Raw genomic sequence first — 25,522 nt, 5'->3', positions numbered from 1 at the left:
ATGGCTCCTTTGCTTCAAGATCACTTATCAAACCCTGTTCATTACATAACACTAAATCCAGAATAGCCTTGTCCCTGGTCGGCTCTCGTACAAGCTTTTCCATGAATGCATCCCGTAGGCACTCTACAAACTCCCTATCCTGGGGTCCAGCACCAACCTGATTCTCCCAGTTCACCTGCATGTTGAAATCCCCCATAACTACTGCCACATTACCTTTGCCACATGCCAATGTTAACTTCCTATTCAACTTGCACCCAATATCCATGCTACTGTTTGGTGGCCTATAGACAACACCCATTAGGGTCTTTTTGTCCTTACTGTTCCTCAGTTCTATCCACACAGACTTTACTTCTCTTGATCCTATGTCCCCCCTTGCAAAGGACTGAATCTCATTCCTCACCAACAGGGCCACCCCACCCCCTCTGCCCACATTTCTGTCCCTACGATAGCACGTATACCCTTGTATATTCATTTCCCAGGTCTGATCTCCCTGCAGCCATGTCTCCGTTATCCCAACAACATCATAGTTACCCATTCGCACCTGAGCTTCAAGCTCATCCACCTTATTTCTGACACTTCGTGCATTCAGATATAGAATTTTTAGCCCATTTCTCCTCTCTCTGTTTAAATTGCTGCCTATTGTGCTTAACCCAGCTCCCTGAACTCCCATCGGGCTATACGCCCCTTGAATTTTGTTGTCCTTCCTAAATTTACTTATTCTTTCTGCACATTTATCTCCATGTTCCGTCAGACCATTCCTCTGTAAATGTGTCCTCCTTATCACTTGTTCCACCTCACCTTTCTCTACTACACACTTAATATTCCAGAACCGTGTAGTCCCCACCTGTCCTTTATTCTTCATCTCGCTATCCTCTCTCACATTCTGGATCCCTGCCCCCTGCAAATTTAGTTTAAACCCTCCCAAGCAGCACTAGCAAACTTTACTGCAAGAATGTTAGTACCGCTCCAATTCAGGTGTAAACCGTCCCGTCGGAACAGATCCCACCTTCCCTGGAACAAAGCCCAATTATCTAAAAACCAGAAGCCCTCCCTCCTGCACCATCCTCTCAGCCATGTATTAATCTGTATAATCCTTCTGTTCCTTGCCTCACTCGCACATGGCACAGGTAGCAATCCTGAGATTGTTACCCTGGAGGTCCTGCTCTTCAGCTTCGCACCTAACTCCCTGAACTCACTATGCAGGACCCCCTCACTCATCCTACCCACGTCGTTGGTCCCTACATGGGCCACAACATCTGGACCACATCATGGACCACAGCATTCTGACTGTAACACCATCCGGTATGGAGGGGCCAATGCACAGGATTACAAGAGGCTGCATTAGGTTGTAGACTCGACCAGCTCCATTACGGGCACAGCTCCCCCCCCATCATGGACATCTTCAAGAGGTGATGCCTCAAGAAGGCGGCATCCAATATTAAGGACCCTCACCATCTGGGACATGCCCTCGTGTCATTGCTGCCATTAGGGAGGAGGTACAGAAGCCTGAAGACATATACTCAATGATTTGAAAATAGCTTCCTCCCCTCTGACATCAGATTTCATGAACCCTTGAACACCACCTCACTATCCCTCTTTTGCACTATTTTTGTAACTTATAGTAATTTTTTATGTTTTGTACTGTACTGCTGCCACAAAACAACATAGTTCATGAGAAGTAAGTTTATTTTTCCATAGATGCTGCCTGTCTTGCTGAGTTCCTCCGACATTTTATGTGTGTTGCTTTGGATTTCCAGCATCTGCAGAATCTCTTGTGTTTATACTTCATGAGGTATGTCAGTGATAATAAACCTGATTCAGATTCTGTTCACTTGATTGGAAGGGTATTCAATGATACATTGGAATGATAAGAAACATTTGTTTATTGACATCAATAGTAATTTGTTATTACAAGATTGAACAATTTACTGTGAAATATATTCACATCATGGGTTAAGTTTTCTGTTAAAGCTCGCCCTAATGCTTCTCTTTACTGTCCAGCTTATTGCTGAGAGTGGAACTGAAACAAAATTTAAATTATCAATATGTGTTAATTGCCCAGACTGTCAGAGGTAGAAATAATTTATTCCCTTGCAGTATTTATTTCTGATGACAGAGAGAAAAGCTATAATGTTGAACAACTAAATCAGCAAATAAAATTTGTATCAGAAAAGGACGTGGGGCAGAAGGAACCTGTAAGTGAGCCAGTCTCTAGGATTAAAGTAATGCAGCACAGAAGTAGGCCATTCAGCCCAACTAATCCATGCCAACCACTCTATCCTTTCTACTCGTCACAGTTACTTGAATTTGGCCTATAATCCTCCAAGTCTCTCCCCTCCATATCCCTCTCCAAATGCTTCATAAATGGCCCCAGCCATGTCCTCTGGCAGTTCATTCCAGGTACTCACTTCCTTCTATGAAAAGAAGTTACCTCTCTGGTGTCTTTTAAATCTCTCCCCTCTTATATTTATGCCCTTTGGTTTTGGACTCCCCATCCCTGGGGAAAAGATGATGACTGCCACATTATCCATAACCTAATGTTTCTGTGAGGTCACCTCTTATTCCTCTACACTCCAAGGAACAAAGCTTCAGTGTGGCATCAAAGAGTTCTTTGGGGCTTTATGGCAAGCAGTTGGTTTCTGACAAGATGGGCATTATGTATGTTGGTAGTCCGATAGATCACATATCATTTCTTGCATTTAGTCTGTTAATTAGCTTTATCCACTATAGAACTCCTACAACATGGGGCATGAAGGTAAAAGTTTGACAATTAAACCCCACTTCAGGTTTACTGATTCAACGGATTTACTTCAGTTTCTGAAGTTGGATGTAATTGGATGTACAGTTATTAATCACTACTCCCACCATCTCTCTTTGATTATTTTTATTTTGTCCTATTTTATTATTTTGCATTTCTATAAACTCTTGAGTTTTTATCACTTTTTCTCCAATCAGTGTGTTTGTGTGGCCAGACATGGGCTGTGGTCTCAGGGTAGAGGTCACCCTGAACAGTGCAGAGGAATTTTTACTCCCGGCTGACTGTGAATCCCTGGAATTTATCAGCTCCTAGTGTGAGGATGCTGAGTCACACAGTCTGCTGCAGGCTCCCATTGATGGATCCGTAATGTCAGAGACATCAAGTGGACATCAGACAGGAAGGGCGCAGATCAGCTATCATACCAAAGGAACTGGGGACATCTCACAGTCACTGCTTGGTTCCTGTCTGTTACATCCCCTCTTCTCCTTCTTTGTTTCTGTCTGTCTATTTCACTCTGTCTCTCTCACTCTCTCTCCCTCTCCCCCCTCTTTCTCTTTCCCTCTCTCTATCTGTCTCTCTCCCACCCTTTTTTTCCTCTCCCCTCTGTATATATGCCTCTCTCCCCCGCTCTCTCTCTCTCTCTTTCTCCCTCTCCTTTTTCTCTCTCTCCCCTTATCTGTCCCTCTCTCTATTTCTATCAGCTTTTGTCTCTCCATGCATGTCTATGAGTGTTTGTGTATTCCTGTCCCTCTGTTCTGTGTATGTTTTTTCTCTTTCTCTATTCCTCTCTGGGAATAAAGATGCATAATTTCTTGAAAGATATCAATAAGATTGGAAGAATGCAGAGAAAATTTACAAGGACATTGCCAGGACTTGAGGACCTGAATTACAGGGAAAGGTTTAATAAATTAGGATTTTATTCCCTTCAGCAAAGGAGAATGAGGGGAGATTTGATAGAGGTACAGTATACAGAATTATGAGGGGTATAGACAGGGTAATTTCAAGTAGGTTTTTCCCGTTGAAGTTGGGTGAGACTAGAACTAGAAGTCATGTGTTAAAGACCATAAGATATAGGAGCAGAATAGGCTATTTGTCCCATCAAGTTTGCTCTGCCATTTCATCATGATTGATCCAATTTCCCTCTCAGCCCCAGTCTCTTGCCTCCTGCCTGTATCCCTTCATGCCCTGACCAATCAAGATTCTGTCGACCTCTGCCTTAAGTATACGTAGGGCTCTCAGTACCATTAACTGTGGTGTTAACTGTTCAGGCTAACAAAATGGCTTCTCTGTGTTGTTATAATGAAATGGCTTCTCTCTGTAATGTTACTTAATACTGTAATGGAATTCTGTAGCTGGAATGGTTGGGTTATAACTTCAGATAAGGGGGGAACTAACCAATGGAGAATTGTTATGCTATCTTGTACATGTGAGCTGAGCGGGAGTTCGTGGGCTTTTTTGGGAAGTGAGCGAGGAGGACGGATGTGTGAGGAGCGGACAGCGGTTCCAGGGTGGCGGATACTGGACGTCGGCGGTTCGGACGGTGGCCGAAGGCTCGGAAGGTTGATGTGGATAGAACTGGAGGTGTGAACTCCAACGTATTAAAATATTATGTGCACAAACCGATAAACTTACTGATTTGGCACCTTTAGGTTATCTGTTTCTACTAACCCATCACTAAGAAATGGAGATGTGTGTGGTGACACAGTCATGGATACACAGCGAGTAAAGGAGGGAGCTTTGGACAGAAACCTGAGGGGCACACCTGTGTTGAGGGTCAGAGGTGAGGGAGCTCACTCTTACCACCTGCTGGTGATCTGACAGGAAGTCCAGGATCCAGCTACACAAGGCAGGGTGAAGGCTGAGGTCTCTGAGCTTCTTGTCGAGCCTGGATGGAACTATGGTGTTGAATGCTGAACTGTAGTCCAAGAACAGCATTCTCACATATCATCCTTCTTCTCCAGATGTGTAAGGATGGTGTGTAGAGCTGTGGCTATTGCATCATCTGTTGATCAGTTGTGTCAGTAGGTGAATTGTAGGGGGTCCAGTGTGGGTGGTGGCATGCTGCAGATGTAGTCCTTGACCAGACTCTCAAAGCATTTGCTTATTATTGATGTGAGTGTGACAGGATGCAGTCGTTCAAACATGTTACTTTGGTCTTTTTAGGTACAGGGACAATGGTGGATGGGTTTCAATGAAATTTCCTCATTCTTCTAAACTCCAATGAGTATAGGCCCAGAGCTATCAATCGCACTTCATTTGTTAACTCTTTCATTTGTGGAATAATCCTCATGAAGCTTCTCTGGACCTCTCCAATGCCAGCGTATCTTTTTTCAGATAAGGGACTCAAAACTGCTCACAATACTTCAAGTGTGGTCTGACCAGTTCCTTATAAAGCCTCAGTTTTTATATTCCAATCCTCTCAAAATGAATGCTAACTTTACATTCACCTTCCTTACAACCAACTCAGCCTGAAAATTAACCTTTAAGGAATCCTGCACAAGGACTCCCAAGTCCCTTCGCACCTCTGATTTTTGAATTTTGAATTTTCTCCATTATTAGAAACTAGCCTATATCTTTATTCCTTCTACCAAAGTGCATGACTGTACACTTCCTGACACTATATTCCATCTGCCACTTCTTTGCCCATTCTCCTAATCTGTCCAAGTCCTTCTGCAGACTCTCTGCTTCCTCAACACTACCTGCCACTCTTTGTATCATTTGCAAACTTGGCCACAAAACTATCAATTCTGTCATCCAAATCATTGACATATAATGTGAAAAGAAGTGGTCCCGATACTGAACCCTGTGGAACAACACTCGCCACCGGCAGCCAATCAAAATAGGCCTTCTGCTAGTCAGCCAGTCTCCTATCCATGCTAGTATCTTTCCTGTAATACCATGGGTTCTTATCTTGTTAAACATCATCATGTACAGCCCCTTGTCAAAGGCATTCTGATGTTATTCAAGTAAATAACATCAACCAACACTCCTTTGTGTATCTGCATGTTATTTCCTTCAAGAATTCCAACAGATTTGTCAGGCACTGTTTCCCTAAAAGGAAACCACACTGACTTTGGCCTACTTTATCACGTGCCTCCAATAATGGATGTATCATCCTTAATAATGGATTTCAACATCTTTCCAACCACTGAAATGAAGCAAACTGGTCTATAATTTCCTTTCTTCTAAGTAAAAGATTCATCTATGAGGTCTTCAGCCTCCTCAATAGTCATGAGTGTATCCAGCTCTAACTCCAGTTCCTTGGCCTTGTCAGTCAGGAGCTGACGTTGGGTGTACTTCCTGCAGATATAGTCATCAGGGAGACTGTTAGGTACCTTGAAACCTCACATCTCACAGAATGTTTATGTGGGTGTGTGAGTGTGTTCAGGTGTGTGTCTGCATCTGTGTGTGAGTGTGTATGCATGTGTGTCTGTATGTCCCTTTGTGTGAGTATGTAAGTGTGTTTACATCCATGTCTGAATTTGCATGTAGTGATTCAAAGATTCAAAAGATTCAAAGTACATTTATTATCACAGAATGTTTAAATTATAAACTGTGCAATTTGTCTGCTTACAGGCAGCCACAAGAAACTGGAAGAACCCAATTTTTAAAAAGAAAGACAAAAACCACCGCACAGAGAAAGAGAAAGGAAAAAAAAAACAATTAAGCAAACAATAGAGCAAGTGACAGCATTCCAAATCAGAATGAGTTGCGAGATGTGCTTCCTGGAGCAGCTGGAGTAGGCCCAAACAGGTTGTGGAAATGATGCACAAGGCCGGAGATGCAGAACAGGTTGTCTGATGACAGCAAGGTTTGTGTTTCAATGTGAGGGGAAGGAGCCTTTCCCATGAATGTGTGTAGTTGTTTAATCAGAGAGAGAGTCACTGCCTGTTTATTAATCTGTAAACCAGAACCACCAGAAGGGAAGCTGTTAATAACTGTTTAGCAAAGAAGACTGCTATCAAACTAATTCAAGTTTTCCACTGTGGAGCTCTTTTGAAAGCTTGGCAGTGTTCCAGTATTTTATTCTGTTGGACTAGGCCCAGACATCACACCAGAGATTCCCCTGGTTCATATCCAAACTTATTGCACATCAAGAAGGAGGTAACTCTATAGCTAACAGGGCATCTTGCCTCAGTAATTCCAGGAGCTTCTGACCAGCAGAGGGGGCTGCAGTTTGACAGTTTCCTAAATGACTTGCAAGGGATGTGCAAACAAATTAAACATTTGTAAAGAGAAGTCAAACGCAGAATGACACACAGCTCTGAGTGCATTTACTAGAGTGGGTGGGAACATTTCCCAGGCCAGAGTCTCCACATATGATCAGCCGGATAAGACGCCTTCCAGTCCCTCTGAAACTATCTGTAACCCTTTTATCCCCCATCACCTCTTCTACTTCTAATCTGTGCTTGCCCCTTGTAATCCTCTCCAGGTGGAGGGGCAAGTAGTGTTGAAGAAGTAGGGAGTATGCAGAAGGACTTCAATTGATTGGGGGAATGGACAAAGAAGTGGCAGATGGAATATAGTGGAGGGACATGTATGGTCATGCATACACTTTGGTAGAAAGAATAAAGGCATAGACTATTTTCTAAAGGGGGAGAAAATTCAAAAATCAGAGGTGAAAATGGACTTGGAAATCCTCATTGAGAACTCCCTAAAGTTTAACTTGCAGGTTGAGTCAGTGGTGAGCAAGGCAAATACATTGTTAGTGTTTATTTGCGAGGGCTGGGCCTCAAGGCCACGGTGTCACCTAGCGGGTGTTGTGTGTCGGGGTGAGAACTGGGCCTCAAGGCCACGGTGTCGCCTAGCGGGTGTTGTGTGTCGGGGTGAGAACTGGGCCTCAAGGCCACGGAGTCACTTAGCTGGTGTTGTGTGTCGGGGTGAGAACTGGGCCTCAAGGCCACGGTGTCGCCTAGCGGGTGTTGTGTGTCGGGGTGAGAACTGGACCTCAAGGCCACAGTGTCGCCTAGCGGGTGTTGTGTGTCGGGGTAAGGGCTGGGCCTCAAGGCCACAATGTCGCCTAGCGGGTGTCGGGGCCAATCGACAGATGATGTCGTGGACTAAGGGGTCTGAACTGTATATTCTGCTTCGTTGTGTTTTACTGTGGGCATCAGGACTCTCATTATGTGATTATGATCACGTGTCTGCGATTGTTGCTAATGTGTTTATGCTCCTTGACCCCGTAGTAAAGCTGTCTCATTTGGCTGTATTCATGAGTATTCATGTATGGTTAAATGACAATTAAACTTGAATTGAATTGAATTTTGAGAGGACTGGAATATAAGAACAAGGATGTAATGCTGAGGCTTTATAAGGCATTGGTTAGAGTGCACTTGGAGTATCATGAGCAGCTTTGGGCTCCTTATCTAAGAAAAGATGTGCTGGGATTGAAGAAGGTCCAGAGGAATTTCATGAGAGTGATCCTGGAAAGGAAAGGGTTAAGTGTGAGAACTTTGATGGCTCTGTGTATTTACTCACTGGAGTTAAGAAGAATGAGGGGAATATTGCTGAAACCTATCAAATATTGAAAAGCCTGGACAGAATGGATTTGGAGAGGATGTTTCCTATAGTGGGGCAGTCCAGGGCTAGAAGGCACAGCATCAGAATAGTTGGTTATCCCTATTGAATAGAGATGAGGAAGGATTCCTTTAGCCAGATGGTGATAAATCTGTGGAGTTCATTGTTATTGACCACTGTGAAGGCTAAGTCATTGGATATATTTAAAGTGGAGGTTGATAGATTCTTGATTATTCAGGGATCAAAGGTTATGAAGAGAAGGTAGGAGAGTGAGGTTGAGAGGGATAATAAATCAGCCATGATGGAATGGTGGAGCAGACTTGATGCATTTGAATGTCCTAATTCTGCTCCTATGTCTTATGGTCTTTAATATTCTGGTCACCTTTCCTCAACAGTGATGCTGTGGAAATCTTGCAGTTTAGGATCTAATGAGCTATCTGCTGGTTGATTGAACCACCACACTGAGAGATATGGAACATCCATAGCTGAGAATTAGCATTACATCAGCTCCTGATAGTGTTTTCATGAGCGGAATGTGAGGTTTGTTTGTCCGAGGCTTGGTGTGAGCTGAGGCTTCAATCTGTTGTGTCATTACAGAAGACCAGCTTGGAAAGAAGTATCAATAGACAATAGACAATAGACAATAGGTGCAGAAGTAGACCATTCGGCCCTTCGAGCCTGCACTGCCATTTTGAGATCATGGCTGATCATCTACTATCAAAACCCGGTTCCTGCCTTGTCCCCATATCCCTTGATTCCCTTATCCATAAGATACCTATCTAGCTCCTTCTTGAAAGCATCCAGAGAATTGGCCTCCACTGCCTTCTGAGGCAGTGCATTCCAGACCCCCACAGCTCTCTGGGAGAGGAAGTTTTTCTTTAACTCTGTCCCAAATGACCTACCCCTTATTCTCAAACCATGCCCTCTGGTACTGGACTCTCCCAGCATCTGGAACATATTTCCTGCCTCTATCTTGTCCAATCCTTTAATAATCTTATATGTTTCAATCAGATCCCCTCTCAATCTCCTTAATTCCAGCGTGTACAAGCCCAGTCTCTCTAACCTCTCTGTGTAAGACAGTCCTGACATCCCAGGAATTAACCTTGTGAATCTACGCTGCACTTCCTCTACAGCCAGGATGTCCTTCCTTAACCCTGGAGACGAAAACTGTACACAATACTCCAGGTGTGGTCTCACCAGGGCCCTGTACAAATGCAAGAGGATTTCCTTGCTCTTGTACTCAATTCCCTTTGTAATAAAGGCCAACATTCCATTAGCCTTCTTCACTGCCTGCTGCACTTGCTCATTCACTGAATGATGAACAAGGACTCCTAGATCTCTTTGTATTTCTCCCTTACCTAACTTTACACCGTTCAGATAATAATCTGCCTTCCTGTTCTTACTCCCAAAGTGGATAACCTCACACTTATTCACATTAAACGTCATCTGCCAAGTATCTGCCCACTCACCCAGCCTATCCAAGTCACCCTGAATTCTCCTAACATCCTCACCACATGTCACACTGCCACCCAGCTTAGTATTATCAGCAAACTTGCTGATGTTATTCTCAATGCCTTCATCTAAATCATTGATGTAAATTGTAAACAGCTGTGGTCCCAATACCAAGTCCTGTGGCACCCCACTAGTCACCACCTGCCATTCCAAGAAACACCCATTCACCGCTACCCTTTGCTTTCTATCTACCAACCAGTTTTCTATCCATGTCATTGTCTTCCCCCCAATGCCATGAGCTTTGATTTTACCCACCAATCTTCTATGTGGGACCTTATCAAATGCCTTCTGAAAATCGAGGTACACTACATCCACTGGATCTCCCTTGTCTTCTGAGTGTCATCCTGAGGATGGGATCAACTTGTACTTTCAAGATTCCTGGTCTTGAAGAGGAAGGAGACCTGCTTCTCTTAATGTTGCAACTACTTTGGTAGAACAGAAGGGTCTGAGTGAATGTGTTATACTGATCACTGGGGTCTCTATCCCACTCTAGAGGCCAGCCAAAGACCATCTGTAACCAGCCATTCTCAGACAGAACCATGGCTTGTCCTGGCTCTTCTCCTGCTGTCTGTCCACCTGAGGGAGAGAAATTTATCGGTAAATCAGCGACCCCGAACTCTGTTTTTTCCACAGGTGTATGTGTGAACTGTCTCAACCCCACAGTGTAAATGTGGGGAATACCAAGGACATTAACTACGTTCATGTCTGTTCATAACCAGGCAGGTTGGATTACAGTCCGAGCTCAGGCCCTACGATTTCCAATGAGAATAATATAGATGGCACCAAATTGCATTTACATTGTCCTTTTGGTGTAGCTACCTTCTCAAGGATTGTTGGCAAACAAAATTGTCACCCATTCATATGTATATTGAGGCTTTGTAAAGCACTGGTGAGGCCTCACTTGTAGCATGGTGAGCAGTTTTGGGTCCATTTTCTTAGGAAGGATGTACTGACACTGAAGAGGTTCATGAAAATGATTCCAGGATTAAATGGCTTGTCATATGAAGAGCATTTGATGACTCTGGGACTGTATTCATGAGTATTCAGAGGAATGAAGGGTGACCTAATTGAAACACATTGAATGGTAAAAGGCCTTGATAAAGTGGACGTTTCAAAGGATGTTTCCTGTAGTAGGAGAGTCTAGAACCAGAGGACACAGCCTCAGAGTAGAGGGGCATCCTTTTAGAACAGAGAAGAGGTGGAATTTCTTTAGCCAGAGAGTGGTGAATCTGTGAAGTTTGTTGTCATATTCGGCTGTGGAGACGAAGTCTTTATGTATATTTAAGGAAGAGGTTGATAGATTCTTGATTGGTCAGGGCATGAAGGGATATGGGAGAAGGCAGGAGATTGGGGCTGAGAGGAAAAATGAATCAGCCATGATGAAATAGCTGAGCAGAGTGTGGTGAACTAGATATACCTGTCTGACTGCTCCTGTGGCTCCTCCCACAGACCCTGCTGACTGCTCCTGTGGCTCCTCCCACAGACCCCTGTATAAAGGCGACTGTGGTCTGCTGCTCTCCCTCATTTTCCCAGGATGTAGTGTTGTTCTTCAGTCAATAAAAGCCGATATCTCACTTCCTAAGTCTCAGCGTGAGTTATTGATGGTGCATCACAGAGTTGGCCTAATTCTGCTCCTATATATTATGGTCTTATGGAAGGGTATGAGAGGAAGTGATTAACACTTGGTCAGAAGGGAAAAGTTGTAGAGCAGGAAGGAGAAGGAGAGAGGTTTGGGGAGGAACCTCAGAGATGAAGCATGGTTGCCAGGGGTGTGAAAAGTCTGATTTGGACAAGGGTACTGTTGGTCAGTAATTTTCAATTGTTTTACATAAATAAATCACATTAAACAGATCTACTTTCTTGGACAAAGTACATTTATTTGTGAATGACAAGCTGGTAGCTCTTTGCTGAATGTGCTTGGAGCAACTATTAGTGTAGTAGCTTATCAAGAATGCAAAAATGTCTGAATCCAATTTCACAATCTGCATGTATTTCAATATCTTAAATTCCACAGAAAAATTATGGATTTTTCCTGTTATTAAAACTATTCCTCAAAGTCAAAGCACCCCATGGCAAATGTTTACTTCATGCAATAAATTAAGTCTGAAATGGTTCCCCTGAGAAGTTCTCATACCTCCTGTAGACAAGCAAGTATTACATATCTATGTTGTGAAGTGCCATCCTCTACCACGTAACTTGCATTTTTTGACGACTCAGGAATGAATGGTTCCTCTCTGTTCATTTATTTTCTTTACTGTCACCATTTCAATCCGAGCTGCTGGTCTTCTCTTCTCTTCCATCTACTTCATTCACTGTTTTCTTCACTGCACTGGTAATTGAGAGTTTGCCCTCATTGCTCTCAGTGGTTTTCTCTGCACATTTCTCAATAATCTCTGTCAAGGTTTTTGTCACTTTCTTGTCGGTTTCGCCTTCCATTTCATCTTTCTCCAACTTGATATCCAACCCATTTATGACAGCTTCTAGGCTTCTCTCTCCTGACTGGGTGCTCTTGCTTTCAGGAGCATTGCCTGGGACTTTCCCTTCCACTTTCCCAATGCTTTTATCTCCTCGTTCCTCACTTCCTCTCTTACCTTTCTCACTCTCTTCCCGTGTTGATATTTCCTTCTCTTTCTTGTCTCCTTTGCCCTCCTGCTCCTTCGGGACATCTGCTGTTATCTCTTCCTTTGTCAGTCCATTGGGGGTTTCTCTCCACTCAGAATTTTCTGTCTTCTCTGCTTCATTGCTTTGAAATTTCACTTCTTGCATTTCGCTTTCTTTTCCTGGCTTTTGCATCTGTCCTTTCTCATCTCCTTTTGTCTCCTCTTTGGGTTTCTGCGGTTCCTGCTCTAGTTTATCCTCTTGCTTTTGGTCTTCAGCTTCAACAGGACATGCCTCTTTATGGCTCGGTCCTTTGAGCTCGTCTTTCTGTTGAGGTCCGTCCTCTTTACCCTGTTCCTTACCATTCCTTTCCTCTTCAGCATCTCCATGCTCAGTCTGGGCTTGCTGGGCCACTGTTTGTGACACACTCTCATTCATCTCTTCAGCTTTGGCTCTTTTTTGCTGCTCAGACTCTATTTTTACCATCACATCTTCCTTATCTGTTTTTCTGTCCACTGACATCTTCTCATCACTGCTTTCTCTCTCTATTTGGCTTTGTTGTTCAGCCGAACCTATGGTTTTGCTTGTTCCAGACTGTTCCATCTTGGTGCTCTCTTTCTGTCTTGTCTCTTCACTTTCTGCAGCTTCTTCTTTGGTGGCTTCTCTTTCTGCAGTGCCATGCTCTTCACTATCCTTTCCACAGCCAGGCTCTTCATCCGACATTGTGGCTGCACTATTTTCTTCTTTAGTTGGAGCTTCCTCTTTCTCAGACTCTTTCCCCTCCACCCTTCCTTCTTTACTCTCTGTGCCTCCTTCTCCCACGCTTTCTTTGTTAGGCTCACTCCTCCTTTCGGCCTCCTCTTCATCAGAGGCTTCAACTGTGGTCATCTCGTCCTTGTCTTCATCCCCTTCTTCATCAGGTTTTCCTCCTGAGCTCTCAGAGATCACTCTGAGAACTGAATCTTCTAGGTCCGACATGTTAACTTCCTTTGTTGTTTCACTGATAATCTCTTCCACAAATTTGTATTGAGGAGCAGCCTTGCTGGGGGTGCACTTGGCTTTGGTTGGGGTGTACACGGTATGGGTCAGGGACTGGGTTTGCCTGTAGGTGTAGGAAGGAGGAGTGAAGGTCCCTGCAATGGACCCAAAACGTGTTTCTTCCCCTTCAAGCAGTTTCCTTAACATAAGAAAGAGAGAGACAGACCAACAGAGAGAGAGAGAGAGAGAGAGAGAGAGAAACAGAGAGAGAGAGGAGAGAGAGAGAGATCGTTTGTTACTGTTATGATGTGGTGAACCAGTTTGTGATTCCAAAGCCAACATAGTCACCTTGTTATTGGGAACTTCTGCCTTCCTGTCCCCTTCATTACAGAGCCAGTGAGTCACTCCTTAAGCCCTAAACCTGCCACCATGGGTAGGAATTACCACCATCCCCTCCTCCACCTCACATTCACTGTTCGTGTTCCCAGAAAGTGCTCAGAGCCCCAGTACACCAGCGTTCCCATGTAGATTGTGTAGCAGTGTAAATGTGTAGGGACGTGTAGATGTGTGGGAGTGTGGGATGTAGAGTATAGGGCTGTGGGGTGTAGATGTGTGGGGTTGTAGTTCTATGGGTGTGTGTGGGATGTGAATAAGTGGGATGTGGAGTGTAGATGTGTGTGTAGATGAGTAGGATGTGGAGTGTAGATGTGTGTGGGTGTGGGGTGTAGAAGTGTGTGGGTAAGGGTTGAAGATTTATGAGGGTGTATGGGGGTAGCTTTGTGAGGGTGTGTGGGGTGAATTGTAGATGTGTGGAGGTGTAAATGTGTTTAGGTGTAGATGGGTGGGGTGGTGTGTAGATGTGTGGAGGTGTAGATGAGTGGGGTGTAGATGTGTGGGGTGTAGATGAGTGGGGTGTAGATGTGTGGGGTGTAGATGTGTGGGGTCGTGGGAGTGTAGATGTGTTGGTGTGGGGGTGTAGATGTGTAGAGATGTAAATGTGTGGGGTGTAGATGTGTGTGGGTGTGGTTGTGTGGGGTGGTGTGTAGGTTTATGGAGCTGTAGATGAGTGGGGTGTAGAGGTGTGGATGTAGATGTGTAGTGGTGTGTGGAGCATAGATTTGTGGTGGATTTGTAGGGTGTAGATGTGTGTGGAGTTTAGATGAGTTTAGTGTAGATGTGTGTGGAGTTTAGATGAGTTTGGTGTAGATGTGTGGGGTGTGTAGAAGTGTTTGGGGTGAAGATGTGTGGGGTTGTGGGGTGTAGATGTGTGTGGGGGATGTAGATTTGTGGGAGTGTAGATGTATGTGGAGTGCAGTTGTGTGGGGTATGGGGTGTAGATATGGTGGCTTATTGGGTGTAGATGTGTGGAGTGTGCTGGGGAGAGGGCAGAATTCTGCTACTTTTTCCAAATCCTCACGCTAACAGTGTGACCCTGGGTGTTGAGAAAGTTCGGTGCGAGTTTAATTTTATTAGAGCCTTTTGCACACTGGTGTTGGTCACACTGTTGGACCACACTGTTGGTGTGGTCTTTCATTGATTCTATTATGGTTATTGGTTTTATTGAGTATGCCTGCAAGAAAATTCATCTCAGGGTTGTATATGTGACATGTACTTTGATAATAAATTTACTTTGAACTTTGAGAAGTTGGAGAATGTGAATTATTTCTGTAAATCCTTCCATTCCTTGCGGATGGGGTCTGGGGGGAGGGGTCTGCGTGTTTGTTCCCAGAGAGGAGGTGGTGGGGATGATTTCACTCGGAACCCGGGAGGTTTTTGTGGAAACTCGTACAAATAGAAGGGGAAGCGGGTCTTCCGGATCCCAGGTCGCTCCACCAGCTCTCACACTACTCGGTAACTCAATACACCGGGGAAGGTCCGTTTGTTATCTGTCCAGGGTCCTGAAGCCGGTGCCTTTTTTTTGCTGGAGAATCTGATCAGATAGCATCTTCTACAGATAACCGCTGCTCCATCAAACTCGTTTACCCCGGCACCGACCCACGGGCTCGACCCCATCACTCACCTTATCATCGACCCCCCACCCCCACCTCCACGGCAGCGTGAAATTACTGGCGACAGTGAACGCAGTTTCTGGCAATTTTAATCACTTGAGCACCGGCTAATCTTTATGATCCGAGAGTCCGCTTAGTGAGAATGGTTATTGCATCGCGAGGCGATCCCCCTCCCCACCGTGGTCGTTGGAGGGGTGAGAGCGAGGATCTGTATTTACCCGATTTACACGGGGCCGGGGAGTTCTGTATACCGCAGATTCCGGGTCAGTTAAACATTGCAATGTAACGGGACTCTGTGTATCCCAGAGAAGGGCACCGCCTGTGGGGAGAATGTTCTCTGCTGTCTCTACATCTCCGTTGCTACAGCTTTAACCCTTTCGTAAATCCACCTTTCCTCGTGGGACTGTATTCGGGCCAGTTCGGCTGTACTGGAAACTGGGCACCCGACTGTTGAGTTTGGAAGTTCGGTCAGCTGTAGGTGAGAGGTAGAGGAGACTGCTCCTGTAATGAATCCCGACGGAGAACAGCAGATTAAACCAGGGACAGAAATAAATCCCTCGGGTTTTTATTAATTTTTCAGGTTTGAAGATCACCTTAAGAAATAAGGCAGAAATCGGCGGAGTAATAGGTCACCCTGTACGCTTCGACCTTTTCAGAAAGCGCGCCGCCTTTCTCACCGTTTGGTGTTGGTGTACGATCTGCCCGTCGTCGCTCCTGAGCTGGTACAGACCAAGCCTACCTGATACAGTTGTCCAGCCGGCGGCTACAGTCACACCTATCTGTATCCCCACCCGGAAGTCATAGTCACACCTACCCAAAGGTTACAGCCTCACTTAACTGTAGGTTAGTCACACCTACCCGTAGATTACAGTCATACCCACCTGTAGGAGGCGATTTCCACGTCTAAGGCCATTTTGACATTCAACAGATCCTGATATTCCCTCAGATGATGGGACATTTCCCACTTTGCGCTTTTGAGCTCGTTCTCCAACTGATGGATAGTGTCCTGGAAGACAAAAGACGTAATTGGAAAAGTTACTAGCTCAATGCCGGAGAAGGGCTGGGTGTAGATTGCGCAGGCGGCCGACGCTCTCACCTGGTACTGCATCAATTCGGCATCGTGTCTCTCCTCGATATCGCTCAGCTGTTTCTCCAGGGACTCCTTGGTTCCGCGCACAGTCTCCAGCTCGATGCTCTTGGACTGCAGCAGCCGGCGGTATTCGCTGATCTCCTGCCGACGGCTCTGCAGGGCTTCGTTGTTGATCTCGGCGGCTTCACTAAGCTCCGCAAACCGGCAGCGGAACCACTCCTCAGTATGCTGAAGATTGGCGCTAGTGTAACCCTCCATCTGCGCCCGGATCTCTCTCAGAGCCGCCGTCAGGTCGGCCTTGGCGAACTCCTTGGGCTCCACGGTGACCTGGGACGCGTGAAGTTGCGAGAGGAGCTCAGCCACATCGTTCTGGTGGGTGGCCTTTCGGAGGGTAATCTCTTCGGCTAGAGCCCGCTCCTTCTTTTCCAGCTGCAGTTTCAGCCGTTCACCGTCCTCGCCCTCCTTCCTGAGGAGTTGGGCACCTACATCCAGTTGCTCCCTGAGCCTCGCCTCGTCCTCGCACTTGCCCTTGAGTAGGTGGAGGTCCTCTGCCAGCCGCTCCCTCTCCAGCTGGAGCTGAGCCTTCTGCCGCTCCACGTCCCGCAGCAGCCGGCGGAGCTCGCCGAGCTCGGGCTCGAAGGCAACGGCCAGCCGCGACGGCGACAACTGCCGCTGTCTCAGTTGCGCAATCTCCGCCTCCAGCCCCCGGTTCTGCAGTTCCAGCTGGCGCACCTTCTCGATGTAGCCGGCAAAACGGTCGTTGAGACCCTGCATCTGCTGCTTCTCGTTCAAACCGACCGCCCTGTTACCCTCGCCGAAGGAACCCGGCATGGTGAGCTCCAGGATGGCCGAGGACTTGAGGCCGCGGCCGCTGCGCTTGGACAAAGAGACAGCGCTTTCCCTGGCCCAGCTGTGGGGCAGAGGCACCGGCAGCGAGGAGCCCAGGTGCCGAGCCATGTTGCGGGCGGACTCCGTGCGGTAGGAATGCGACTGCCAGCTGTAGCTCATGTTTCTGTCCCGGGCTGTCCACGCGAGTGCAGAGCTGGCGTGTTCCTCGGCTTATATAGAGACATGAGTGGGGGTGGGGTGGGGTTTGCGCAAAGTGAGCTGTCCCAGCGGTTGCTTGCTGTTCTGGAGGGGGATTGAAAAGGGCGTGACGCACTCAACCCTTTAGTATTACGTGAGGGCTGTAACTTTAATATAGTTATCTCGATGAAAACAGCAAAAAAAAACTTTGTGAAAAGCAGGACTCCCAATGATCGCAAAATTCCACAACGTTCATTCAGCCTTCGGCTGCTCTCAGCGCTTGCTGTCCAGACTAGTTTCCTTATGTAATACTGACCATTGTCGTACAGGTCCAGAGATGACTGAAGCCCCCAGTGTTCGGGTCGATCGTGGAGGGAGATCTCCAAAAGGGAATATTCAGCACAAAACATATCAAAACTGTTGATGCTGGGAGCGCAAAACCGGAGCTGGTAATTCTCACCAGGTCGGGCAGCGTCTGTGCAGAGAGAGTTAACTTTTCGGAACATAGATTGCTGGCTCAGTTTCTCTCTTCGCCGACGCTGCCTGACCGCGGGGAATTCCAGATGTTTTCGACTTTGATATGCCAGATTTACTGTCAAATAAAGTCCGATAGCTTCAGAACGCGGGACAGCTCCCCGGGCCGTCACAGGTGGAGAGCCGTTCTTCCCATAGCACGAGTTTTCTCCGTTCAATTCAGGATGGCAGGGGATCTCCAACCGCTGACATTCGGTGAATGTCTGAACGTGAACATTGTCAGTGAAATATCCCTGCCCCGCTAGGGGAGTTTACCCGGAAATACGGAAATATCCCCGTCCAGCTGTGGGAGTTTATCCGCCGTCACACCCGTTGGCCAGTCCCACTAGGGTCAACTTTCTGTTGATGGAGAAATTGGTGAATCTTGGTGCGCTTGTTCCTCGGGATGATCGCCCTGACCCTTAGTGTGTCTCTGTGTGTGTCTGTGTGTATGCGTGCACCTGTGCAAGTGCACGTGTGTGAAGTGTGTGCGTGCAAGTGTGCGAGTGTGTCTACAATTTTGTGTGTGTGTGAGCGTGTGTTAGCATTTGTGTGTAAGTGTGTGTAAATGTGTGTCTGTGAGAAAGAGTGTGTGTGAGTGTATGTGCATATGTGTGTGTAAGTGTGTATGTGTGTGTCTGAGTGCGAGTGTATGTGCATCTATGCGTATGTGTGTCTGTGTGAGTGTGAGAGAGTATGTATGTCTGTAAGGGTGTATGTGTGAATGTGCGCGCGAGTGTTTGAGAGAGTGACTAGTGAGTGTGTGTATATGTGTGTGTGAATAAGTGTATGTGAGTGTGTTTATGTGTGTGTGTGTATGTGTGTGAGTGCGTGCGCGTGTATGTGCATGTGTTTGTGTGTGTGAATATGCGTGTGTGTGTGTGTGTGTGTGTGTGTGTGTGTGTGTGTGTGTGTGTGTGTGTGTGTGTGTGTGTGTGTGAGAGAGAGACCCAGATTAAACCCAGCGGACAGTAAGCACAGGGTCTGCCGGTGTTTTAGTGACTGGGTCAGCGAGAGTTTCGAAGGCCCGCTGAGGCTGAGACAAATCTGCAGTGGAGTGGAGCCGGTCCGTAACAAGGTCAATTTTTAAAAATCGTTATGATCACTTATAATAGATTACTTTACAAACCACTACAAGTAGAATGCCTTGCGTGAATTATTCCCGGTCTGCAATAATTTCTCGTAATACTGTATCTTAACGCGGACATTGAACGGCACAGTTTTAAGCAGTTCTCGCTTAGATCATCTTTATTAAATGCAATGTATTCTATGATTTTAAAATAACCTTCCGCAGGAGTGTGGGCTGAGGCTTTCCTTTTGGGCGTGTTAACCCGAGGGGTGGGAATGGGAGACAGAAACCCTCTCAAAGTTTAAGACACATCTGGACTAACACTGAAATGGCCAGGCATGGGAACTGGAGTTCGTGCGGAACCACAGGAGAGTCGGCATGGACGAGACGGGCCGAATAGTCTGTTTTGCGGTGCGAAACTTTTTTTTATCATCTTGCACCAGTGTAGCTCATACAGGGGGCAGCATCAAACCCTTTGCCTTCTCCGGAGCAGATCCATGGGTAAATTTCGGCTCTCTTGTTAATCCTTTAACCCATTCACCGCCACAGTCTGCTCCACGAGGACTGAGGGAGAGGCACTGAGAGAGTGCGAGGGCCGAGGGAGCGACACTGAGGGAGTGCGAGGGCCGAGGGAGCGTGAGGGACGAAGAAGGGATCGGTAGAACCGAGAGAGTGGAGCGGAGAGAGGAGAATGTGCGGCTTAAGCGTTCTTCTGTCAACATTACAGGTTGGCATTTGTAGACAGAGGTTCCGCTGCCTTAGTGTTGAATGCAAATGAACAGGCTGGCGATGGCGTCTCTGGTAAAAGAACATAAGAGAGCCTGGATCCCTGAACAGTGCTCAAGGCCCTTGTTATGGTGAGCAGATGACAAGGATATTCAGAGCTGCAGAGAGCTGGTGCCGGGTGTTTAACTCCAGTGCTGGGAGACTGTGTCGGTCCTCAGTTCGAGGTTGCTCTGTGAAGTCCATTAGAAACATAGAAACATAGAAAACCTACAGCACAATACAGGCCCTTCCGCCCACAAAGCTGTGCCGAACATGTACGTACTTCAGAAATTACCTAGGCTTACCCATAGCCCTCTATTTTTCTAAGCTCCATGTACCTATCCAGGAGTCTCTTAAAAGACTCTGTCATATCTGCCTCCATCACCATTGCTGGCAGCCCATTCCATGCACTCACCACTCTCTGTGTAACAATACTTACCCCTGACATCTCCACTGTACCTACTGCCAAGCACCTTTAAACTGTTCCCTCTCGTGTTAGCCATTTCAACCCTGGGAAAAAGCCTCTGACTATCCACATGATCAATGCCTCTCATCATCTTATACACCTCTGTCAAGTCACCTCTCATTTGCTGTTGCTCCAAGGAGAAAAGGCCGAGTTCACTCAACCTATTCTCATAAGGCATGCTCCCCAATCCAGAAAACATCCTTGTCAATCTCCTCTGCACCCTTTCTATGGTTTCCACATCCTTCCTGTAGTGAGGCGACCAGAACTGAACACAATACTCCAAGTGGGGTCTGACCAGGGCCCTATATAGCTGTAACAACACCTCTCGGCTCTTAAACTCAATCCTTGAGTGCGGGTTGTTTAACTCCAGTGCTGAACTGATTGATGAAGGCCAATGCACTGTATGCCTTCTTAACCACAGAGTCAACCTGTGCAGCAGCTTTGAGTGTCCTATGGACTCAGACCCCAAGATCCCTCTGGTCCTCCACATTGCCGAATCACCACAGAAGATTGGGTAGGTTGTTAATCACACTGGGACTCTAACATTTACATTATTTTGTGAATTCACTCGAATGTTGCAGCCCTGAGAGCAGGTGGAGTGAGCTGTGGGGGCTCACCCTTCAATGAATAAATTATATTCAGTGGGAGTTGAAATAGACATTCAAAAGTAATTATTTTGATTTCCAGCATCTGCAAGATCTCTTATGACTCAATTTTGCTGATCTGTTGTGGGGTTCCTTTGAGGTATACCTACCCTGGTGAAGCTTTCCTCCTCCCTTTGATGTGAGTTCCATCAGACTGGCTGCTATCTCACTGTGATACTAACTTATTGTCGGCCAGTTTGTGTCCCTCCCACTCACTTTCCCCCACCTTCTGCCCTGGCTTCTGCCCTCTTTCTTTCCATTCTTGATGAAGGGTCTCAGCCCAAAATATTCCCCTCCATAGACGCCGTCTAACCTGCTGAGTCCCTCCAGCATTTTCTATGTGTTGCTCAAGATTTCCAGCATCTGCCAAATCTTCAAAATATAATTATTCACTGTTCCTTTTTAAAACTTTCATTCCTCCTTCTGCACCCAATTAAATCTGGATCCAGCCTCTTTCTTTCTCTGACTTCCCTCTGGACCTTTGTGAAGTCTGGGCTGTGTGAGACTGAGTTGTAACTTAGTTCCTTGTATATCCTTAGTTCCAAGGATAGACTTGCTGTAATTTGGGTACCACAGGGTTGGCTGCACTGTCCTGTTTACCATCTGTATCAACTTTTCCCTGAGAGGATCAAGTTTCACATTTCCAAACTTCAGGGATGGGATGGTGAGTAGGAGAAGATGTCAGGGAGGCTTGGGCCAGCATCGCCAGTGAGTGCAGACATGGCAGATGTGGAAGAAAGTGAGGGCTCTTTCAGTGCATGAAGCAGACAGCAGAGTACATTTTTAAACACAAGCAATTCTGCAGAAGCTGGAAATCCAGAATAACGCACAGAAAATGCTGGAGGAACAGGGCAGGTCAGGCAGTGTCTATGGAGGGGAATCCTAATGAAGGGTATCAGTCCAAAATGTTGACTGTCTAATCCCATTCACAGATGCTGCCTGACCTGCTGAGTTCCTGCAGCCTGTGATTATGCAAAGATAAGATTCTGGTGAATGTGTATGTTTTGTGGGGCCTGTGGGGTAGGAGCAGCAAACAGATAGGAAGATATATGTACATTGATCTTCAGAGAGGTTGTGGATACAGGGTTAGGGTGCCTAATTGGAATTATACAGTTCTGTGCTGAGATCACAGATGCATGACTGTTATCTCCTTACCTCAGAAAGGACTAGAGGGCACAGCTTCAGAATAGAGGGATGTCCCTTTAGAAGAGAAATTAGGAGACATCTCTTTAGTTAGAAGGTGGTGATTCTGTAGAATTCATTACCAAAGATGGCTGTGGAAGCCAAGTTATTGGGTATATTTAAAGCAGAAGTTGATAGATTCTTGATTAGTAAGGGCATCAAAAGTTATAGAGAGAAAATAGGAAAATAGAGTTGAGAGGGAGAATAAATTAGCCATGATGGAATGGTGGAGCAGATTTTATGGGCTGAATGGCCTAATTCTGCTCCCAAGTCTTATGGTCTTGTGGCTTTATGATATACCAGCCATAGTGGGTGTGCCTGGGGTGGAAATTTGCTGTGTGTCCAAAGGCTGAGTAAATGAGATCTGTGCTCTCTAAAGTTTACAGAGATGAGATGTGTTCTCACTGAAACCAACAACGTTTGCACAGGGCTCCACTGACCAGCTGCAAACCGAGGCTGATATTTCTGGATATGTAGGGAATCACATAGAGGGCCAATCATTGAGTATATTTAAAGAGGAGGTTGACAGGATCTTGATTAATCAGGGCATTAAAGATTTTGGGAGAAGGTAGGAGAATGGGGTTGAGAGGGATGAAAAATCAGTCATGATGGAATGGTGGAAGACTCGATGGGCTGAATGGCCCAGTTCTGCTCCTGTGTCAAATGGTCTTATGGAAACAAGGGAAATGGGAATAGGGTGAGGAAGTGGAGCTGAGGCAAACCATCAGCCTTGATCGGAAAAGGAACAAATCCCCGGGTGCATGTCCATTTCATGTGTTCAGTTGTACAGGTATACAGGATGGGGGTGAGATAGATCGGTTGGCTGAGTGGAGTTGCAACAACAGCCGTGCACTCAGTGAGAGGAAGACTAGCAAATTGAATGTGGATTTCAGCAAAGGGAAAGTTGGGAGAACACACATCAATCCTCATTGAGAGGCCAGCAGTGGAAAAGGTGAGCAGCTTCAAGTTCCCAGCCATTGACATCTCTGAAGATCTTCCTGAGTCCAACATATTGAAGCAGTTATAAAGAAGGCATACCAGCTGCTATATTTCATTTGCAGTTTGAGGAGAGGGAACTCCACATCCCTTTCTCTCCATCTCATTCTTCGTGTAGGGGGCACTCAGCATCCTTTTACAAACTCCTCTCTTGAAGCTGCCAGCCGCTTACTTCCCAGTGATGGGTGAGCAGAACCTTCCTCCTGCCAACCAGGATGCCCACATGACTGTCTTTGGACCCTGTCATGGTTCTTCATAGACCCCTTCTGTCTCCCAAACTCTGCCTGCCCCGAGCCACACATGGTGTCACACATGGTGACCACAGGTTCATCTCTTCCTACATGGAACAAGGACTCCATCCTCAGTGTACCCAAGGTCAGACCAAGCTCCTTCCATTATCTAAGACCATCAGGTGGTGACCAACCATCACTGATCCAAATCTTCTCCTGATGAGTAATATATCTGTTCTCACCCTTCTGTAGGCTGAAGGTAGGAGGAATGAGATTTAAAGGGGACCTGAAGGATATGTTTTTACACAGAGGGAGGATGATATTGGAAATGCGTTGTCAGATGAGTGGAGGAATCGGCTACAGTCACTATGTTTTAGAGGCAATTAGACAGACACAGTTTGGTAAGGCATAGAAGGATAGGGTCCTAATTAGGGTAAATGGGATTAGTGGTGAGTCGAAGAGCCTGTTCCTGTGCTGTACAGGTCTGTGACTTCTCCAGCCCTGCAGATCTCTAAAGCTGCTCCAAGGTCTCTCCCCACAAATCTGCTGCTCCAATTTAATCTGCCTTGTGCTAGGAATCCTTTCATATGAAAAACTTCTCTGCTCCCCAGGCTCTTTCAGTGAACAGTTCTGCCTCCTCTATTTCTTGCTGAGCATGTAATTTCCTTTAATATCTTACAGAGAAACACTTGGGACAGTTTGCAAAACCAGTACATAAAAAAGAACCTTTATGCATTCAACCCAGATAAGTTTGAAGTGGTTCATTTTGGTAGGTCAAATATGATGGCAGAATATAGTATTAATGGTAATGCTCTTGGCAGTTTGGAGGATCAGAGGGATCTTGTGGTCCGAGTCCATAGGACACTCAAAGCAGCTGCGCAGGTTGACTCAGTGGTTAAGAAGATGTATGGTATATTGGCCTTCATCAGTTGTGGAATTGAATTTAGGAGTCGAGAGATAATACAGGACCCTGGTCAGACCCCACTTGGAGTACTGTGCTCAGTTCTGGTCGCCTCACTACAAGAAGGATGTGGAAACCATAGAAAGGGTGCAGAGGAGATTTACAAGGATGTTGCCTGGATTGGGGAGCATGCCTTATGAGAATAGGTTGAGTGAACTCGGCCTTTTCTCCTTGGAGTGACGGAGGATGAGAGGTGACCTGATGGAGGTGTATAAGATGATGAGGGGCATTGATCGTGTGGATAGTCAGAGGCCTTTTCCAGGGCTGAGATGGTTGCCGCAAGAGGACACAGGTTTAAGGTGCTTGGGAGTAGGTACAGAGGAGATGTCGGGGTAAGTTTTTTATGCAGAAAGTGGTGAGTGCGTGGAATGGGCTGCCGGCAACGGTGGTGGAGGCGGATTCGATAGGGTCTTTTAAGAGACTTTTTGATAGGTACATAGAGCTTAGAAAAATAGAAGGCTATAGGTAAGCCTAGTAATATCTAAGGTACGGACATGTTGGGCATAACTTTGTGAGCCGAAAGGCCTGTATTGTGCTGTAGATTTTCTATGTTTCTATGCGTGTCTGTATATAAGTTGCTGAGTTGTGTTTCTCCCAGTGAGAATACACAAATCAGTTCCCAGCTGATGCTCTCTGTAAAATCTACTGTGGAAACAAAACTATTTTCTTCACATAAAATTAGCAAGAACTAGTTTGAAAACTCTTCCTCACAAAGTTTGAATGAATAAGTGCTGTGAGAGTTTACAATTCCTTCACTGACAGCAGAGGAATTGTGGCCTACATAGCTCAACCTAATTTGCTTTGCTCTACCAGGAACAGGTTGGTGTGGACTGTGATCACTATTTGTCAAACTGATATTGTTACAGTAAGCATTCATTAATAGATGTTCACAGTTTTATTTTCTCTCTTTTGCATATGGTGGGTGGACCTGTCAGCTTGATCTGCTTCCAACTACTGGAGTGTAGGAGAATGAGGGGAGATCAGATAGAGGAGAAGAGAGGGTAGCATAGCGGCTAGTGCAATGCCATTGCAGCTTGGGTCATTGGAGTTCAGAGATCAGTTCTGGCGAAAGTTCGTACATTCTTTCTGTGTGTGCATGGGTTTCCTCCGACTGTCCGGTTTCCAAAGTTGTACTGGGTAGTAGGTTAGTTTGTCATTGTAAGTTGTCATTCACAGGTGAGAATGTGGAACGAGCTTCCAACAGAAGT

General features: G+C 46.0%; 1 protein-coding gene and 1 long non-coding RNA gene across 3 annotated transcripts in view; one reads left to right on the top strand and one right to left on the bottom strand.

Annotated features, from left to right (window-relative positions):
* LOC140714431 (uncharacterized) overlaps positions 1–11,661 on the top strand; it is a 51,861-nt gene extending 40,200 nt beyond the window's left edge. Inside the window, exons 3-4 of one of the 2 annotated variants that reach the window (XR_012095873.1) lie at positions 6,335–6,569; positions 11,237–11,661. This is a non-coding gene — a long non-coding RNA (uncharacterized lncRNA). Of the gene's footprint in view, positions 1–6,334; positions 9,032–11,236 lie in introns of those variants that run through there. The other variant, XR_012095872.1, reaches the window with a different exon arrangement.
* Positions 11,662–11,755: 94 nt separating this feature from the next.
* LOC140714424 (uncharacterized) lies at positions 11,756–17,504 on the bottom strand. The gene is made up of 3 exons (XM_073025717.1): positions 16,469–17,504; positions 16,254–16,378; positions 11,756–13,562 (listed from the first exon to the last, which is right to left on the bottom strand). The coding sequence occupies exons 1-3, from the start codon at positions 17,468–17,470 to the stop codon at positions 12,053–12,055; spliced, it is 2,637 nt and encodes an 878-aa protein (XP_072881818.1). The 5' UTR covers positions 17,471–17,504; the 3' UTR covers positions 11,756–12,052.
* Between the last annotated feature and the right edge of the window lie 8,018 nt (positions 17,505–25,522).

Source organism: Hemitrygon akajei, chromosome 21, assembly GCF_048418815.1.
Source record: "Hemitrygon akajei chromosome 21, sHemAka1.3, whole genome shotgun sequence".
NCBI classification, from domain to species: Eukaryota; Metazoa; Chordata; class Chondrichthyes; order Myliobatiformes; family Dasyatidae; genus Hemitrygon; species Hemitrygon akajei.
The sequence above is the reverse complement of the archived record's forward strand: the minus strand, read 5'-3'. Positions and strand labels throughout refer to the sequence as shown.

What these genes read in the sequence shown, in the direction of transcription:
- LOC140714424 (XM_073025717.1), bottom strand. Translation starts at nt 17,470, where the DNA reads ATGAGCTACAGCTGGCAGTCGCATTCCTACCGCACGGAGTCCGCCCGC. An exon ending in CCGAATTGATGCAGTACCAG is followed by an intron (nt 16,379 to 16,468) that starts GTGAGAGCGTCG and finishes TTTGTCTTCCAG; the next exon opens with GACACTATCCATCAGTTGGA. An exon ending in GTGGAAATCGCCTCCTACAG is followed by an intron (nt 13,563 to 16,253) that starts GTGGGTATGACT and finishes TCTTATGTTAAG; the next exon opens with GAAACTGCTTGAAGGGGAAG.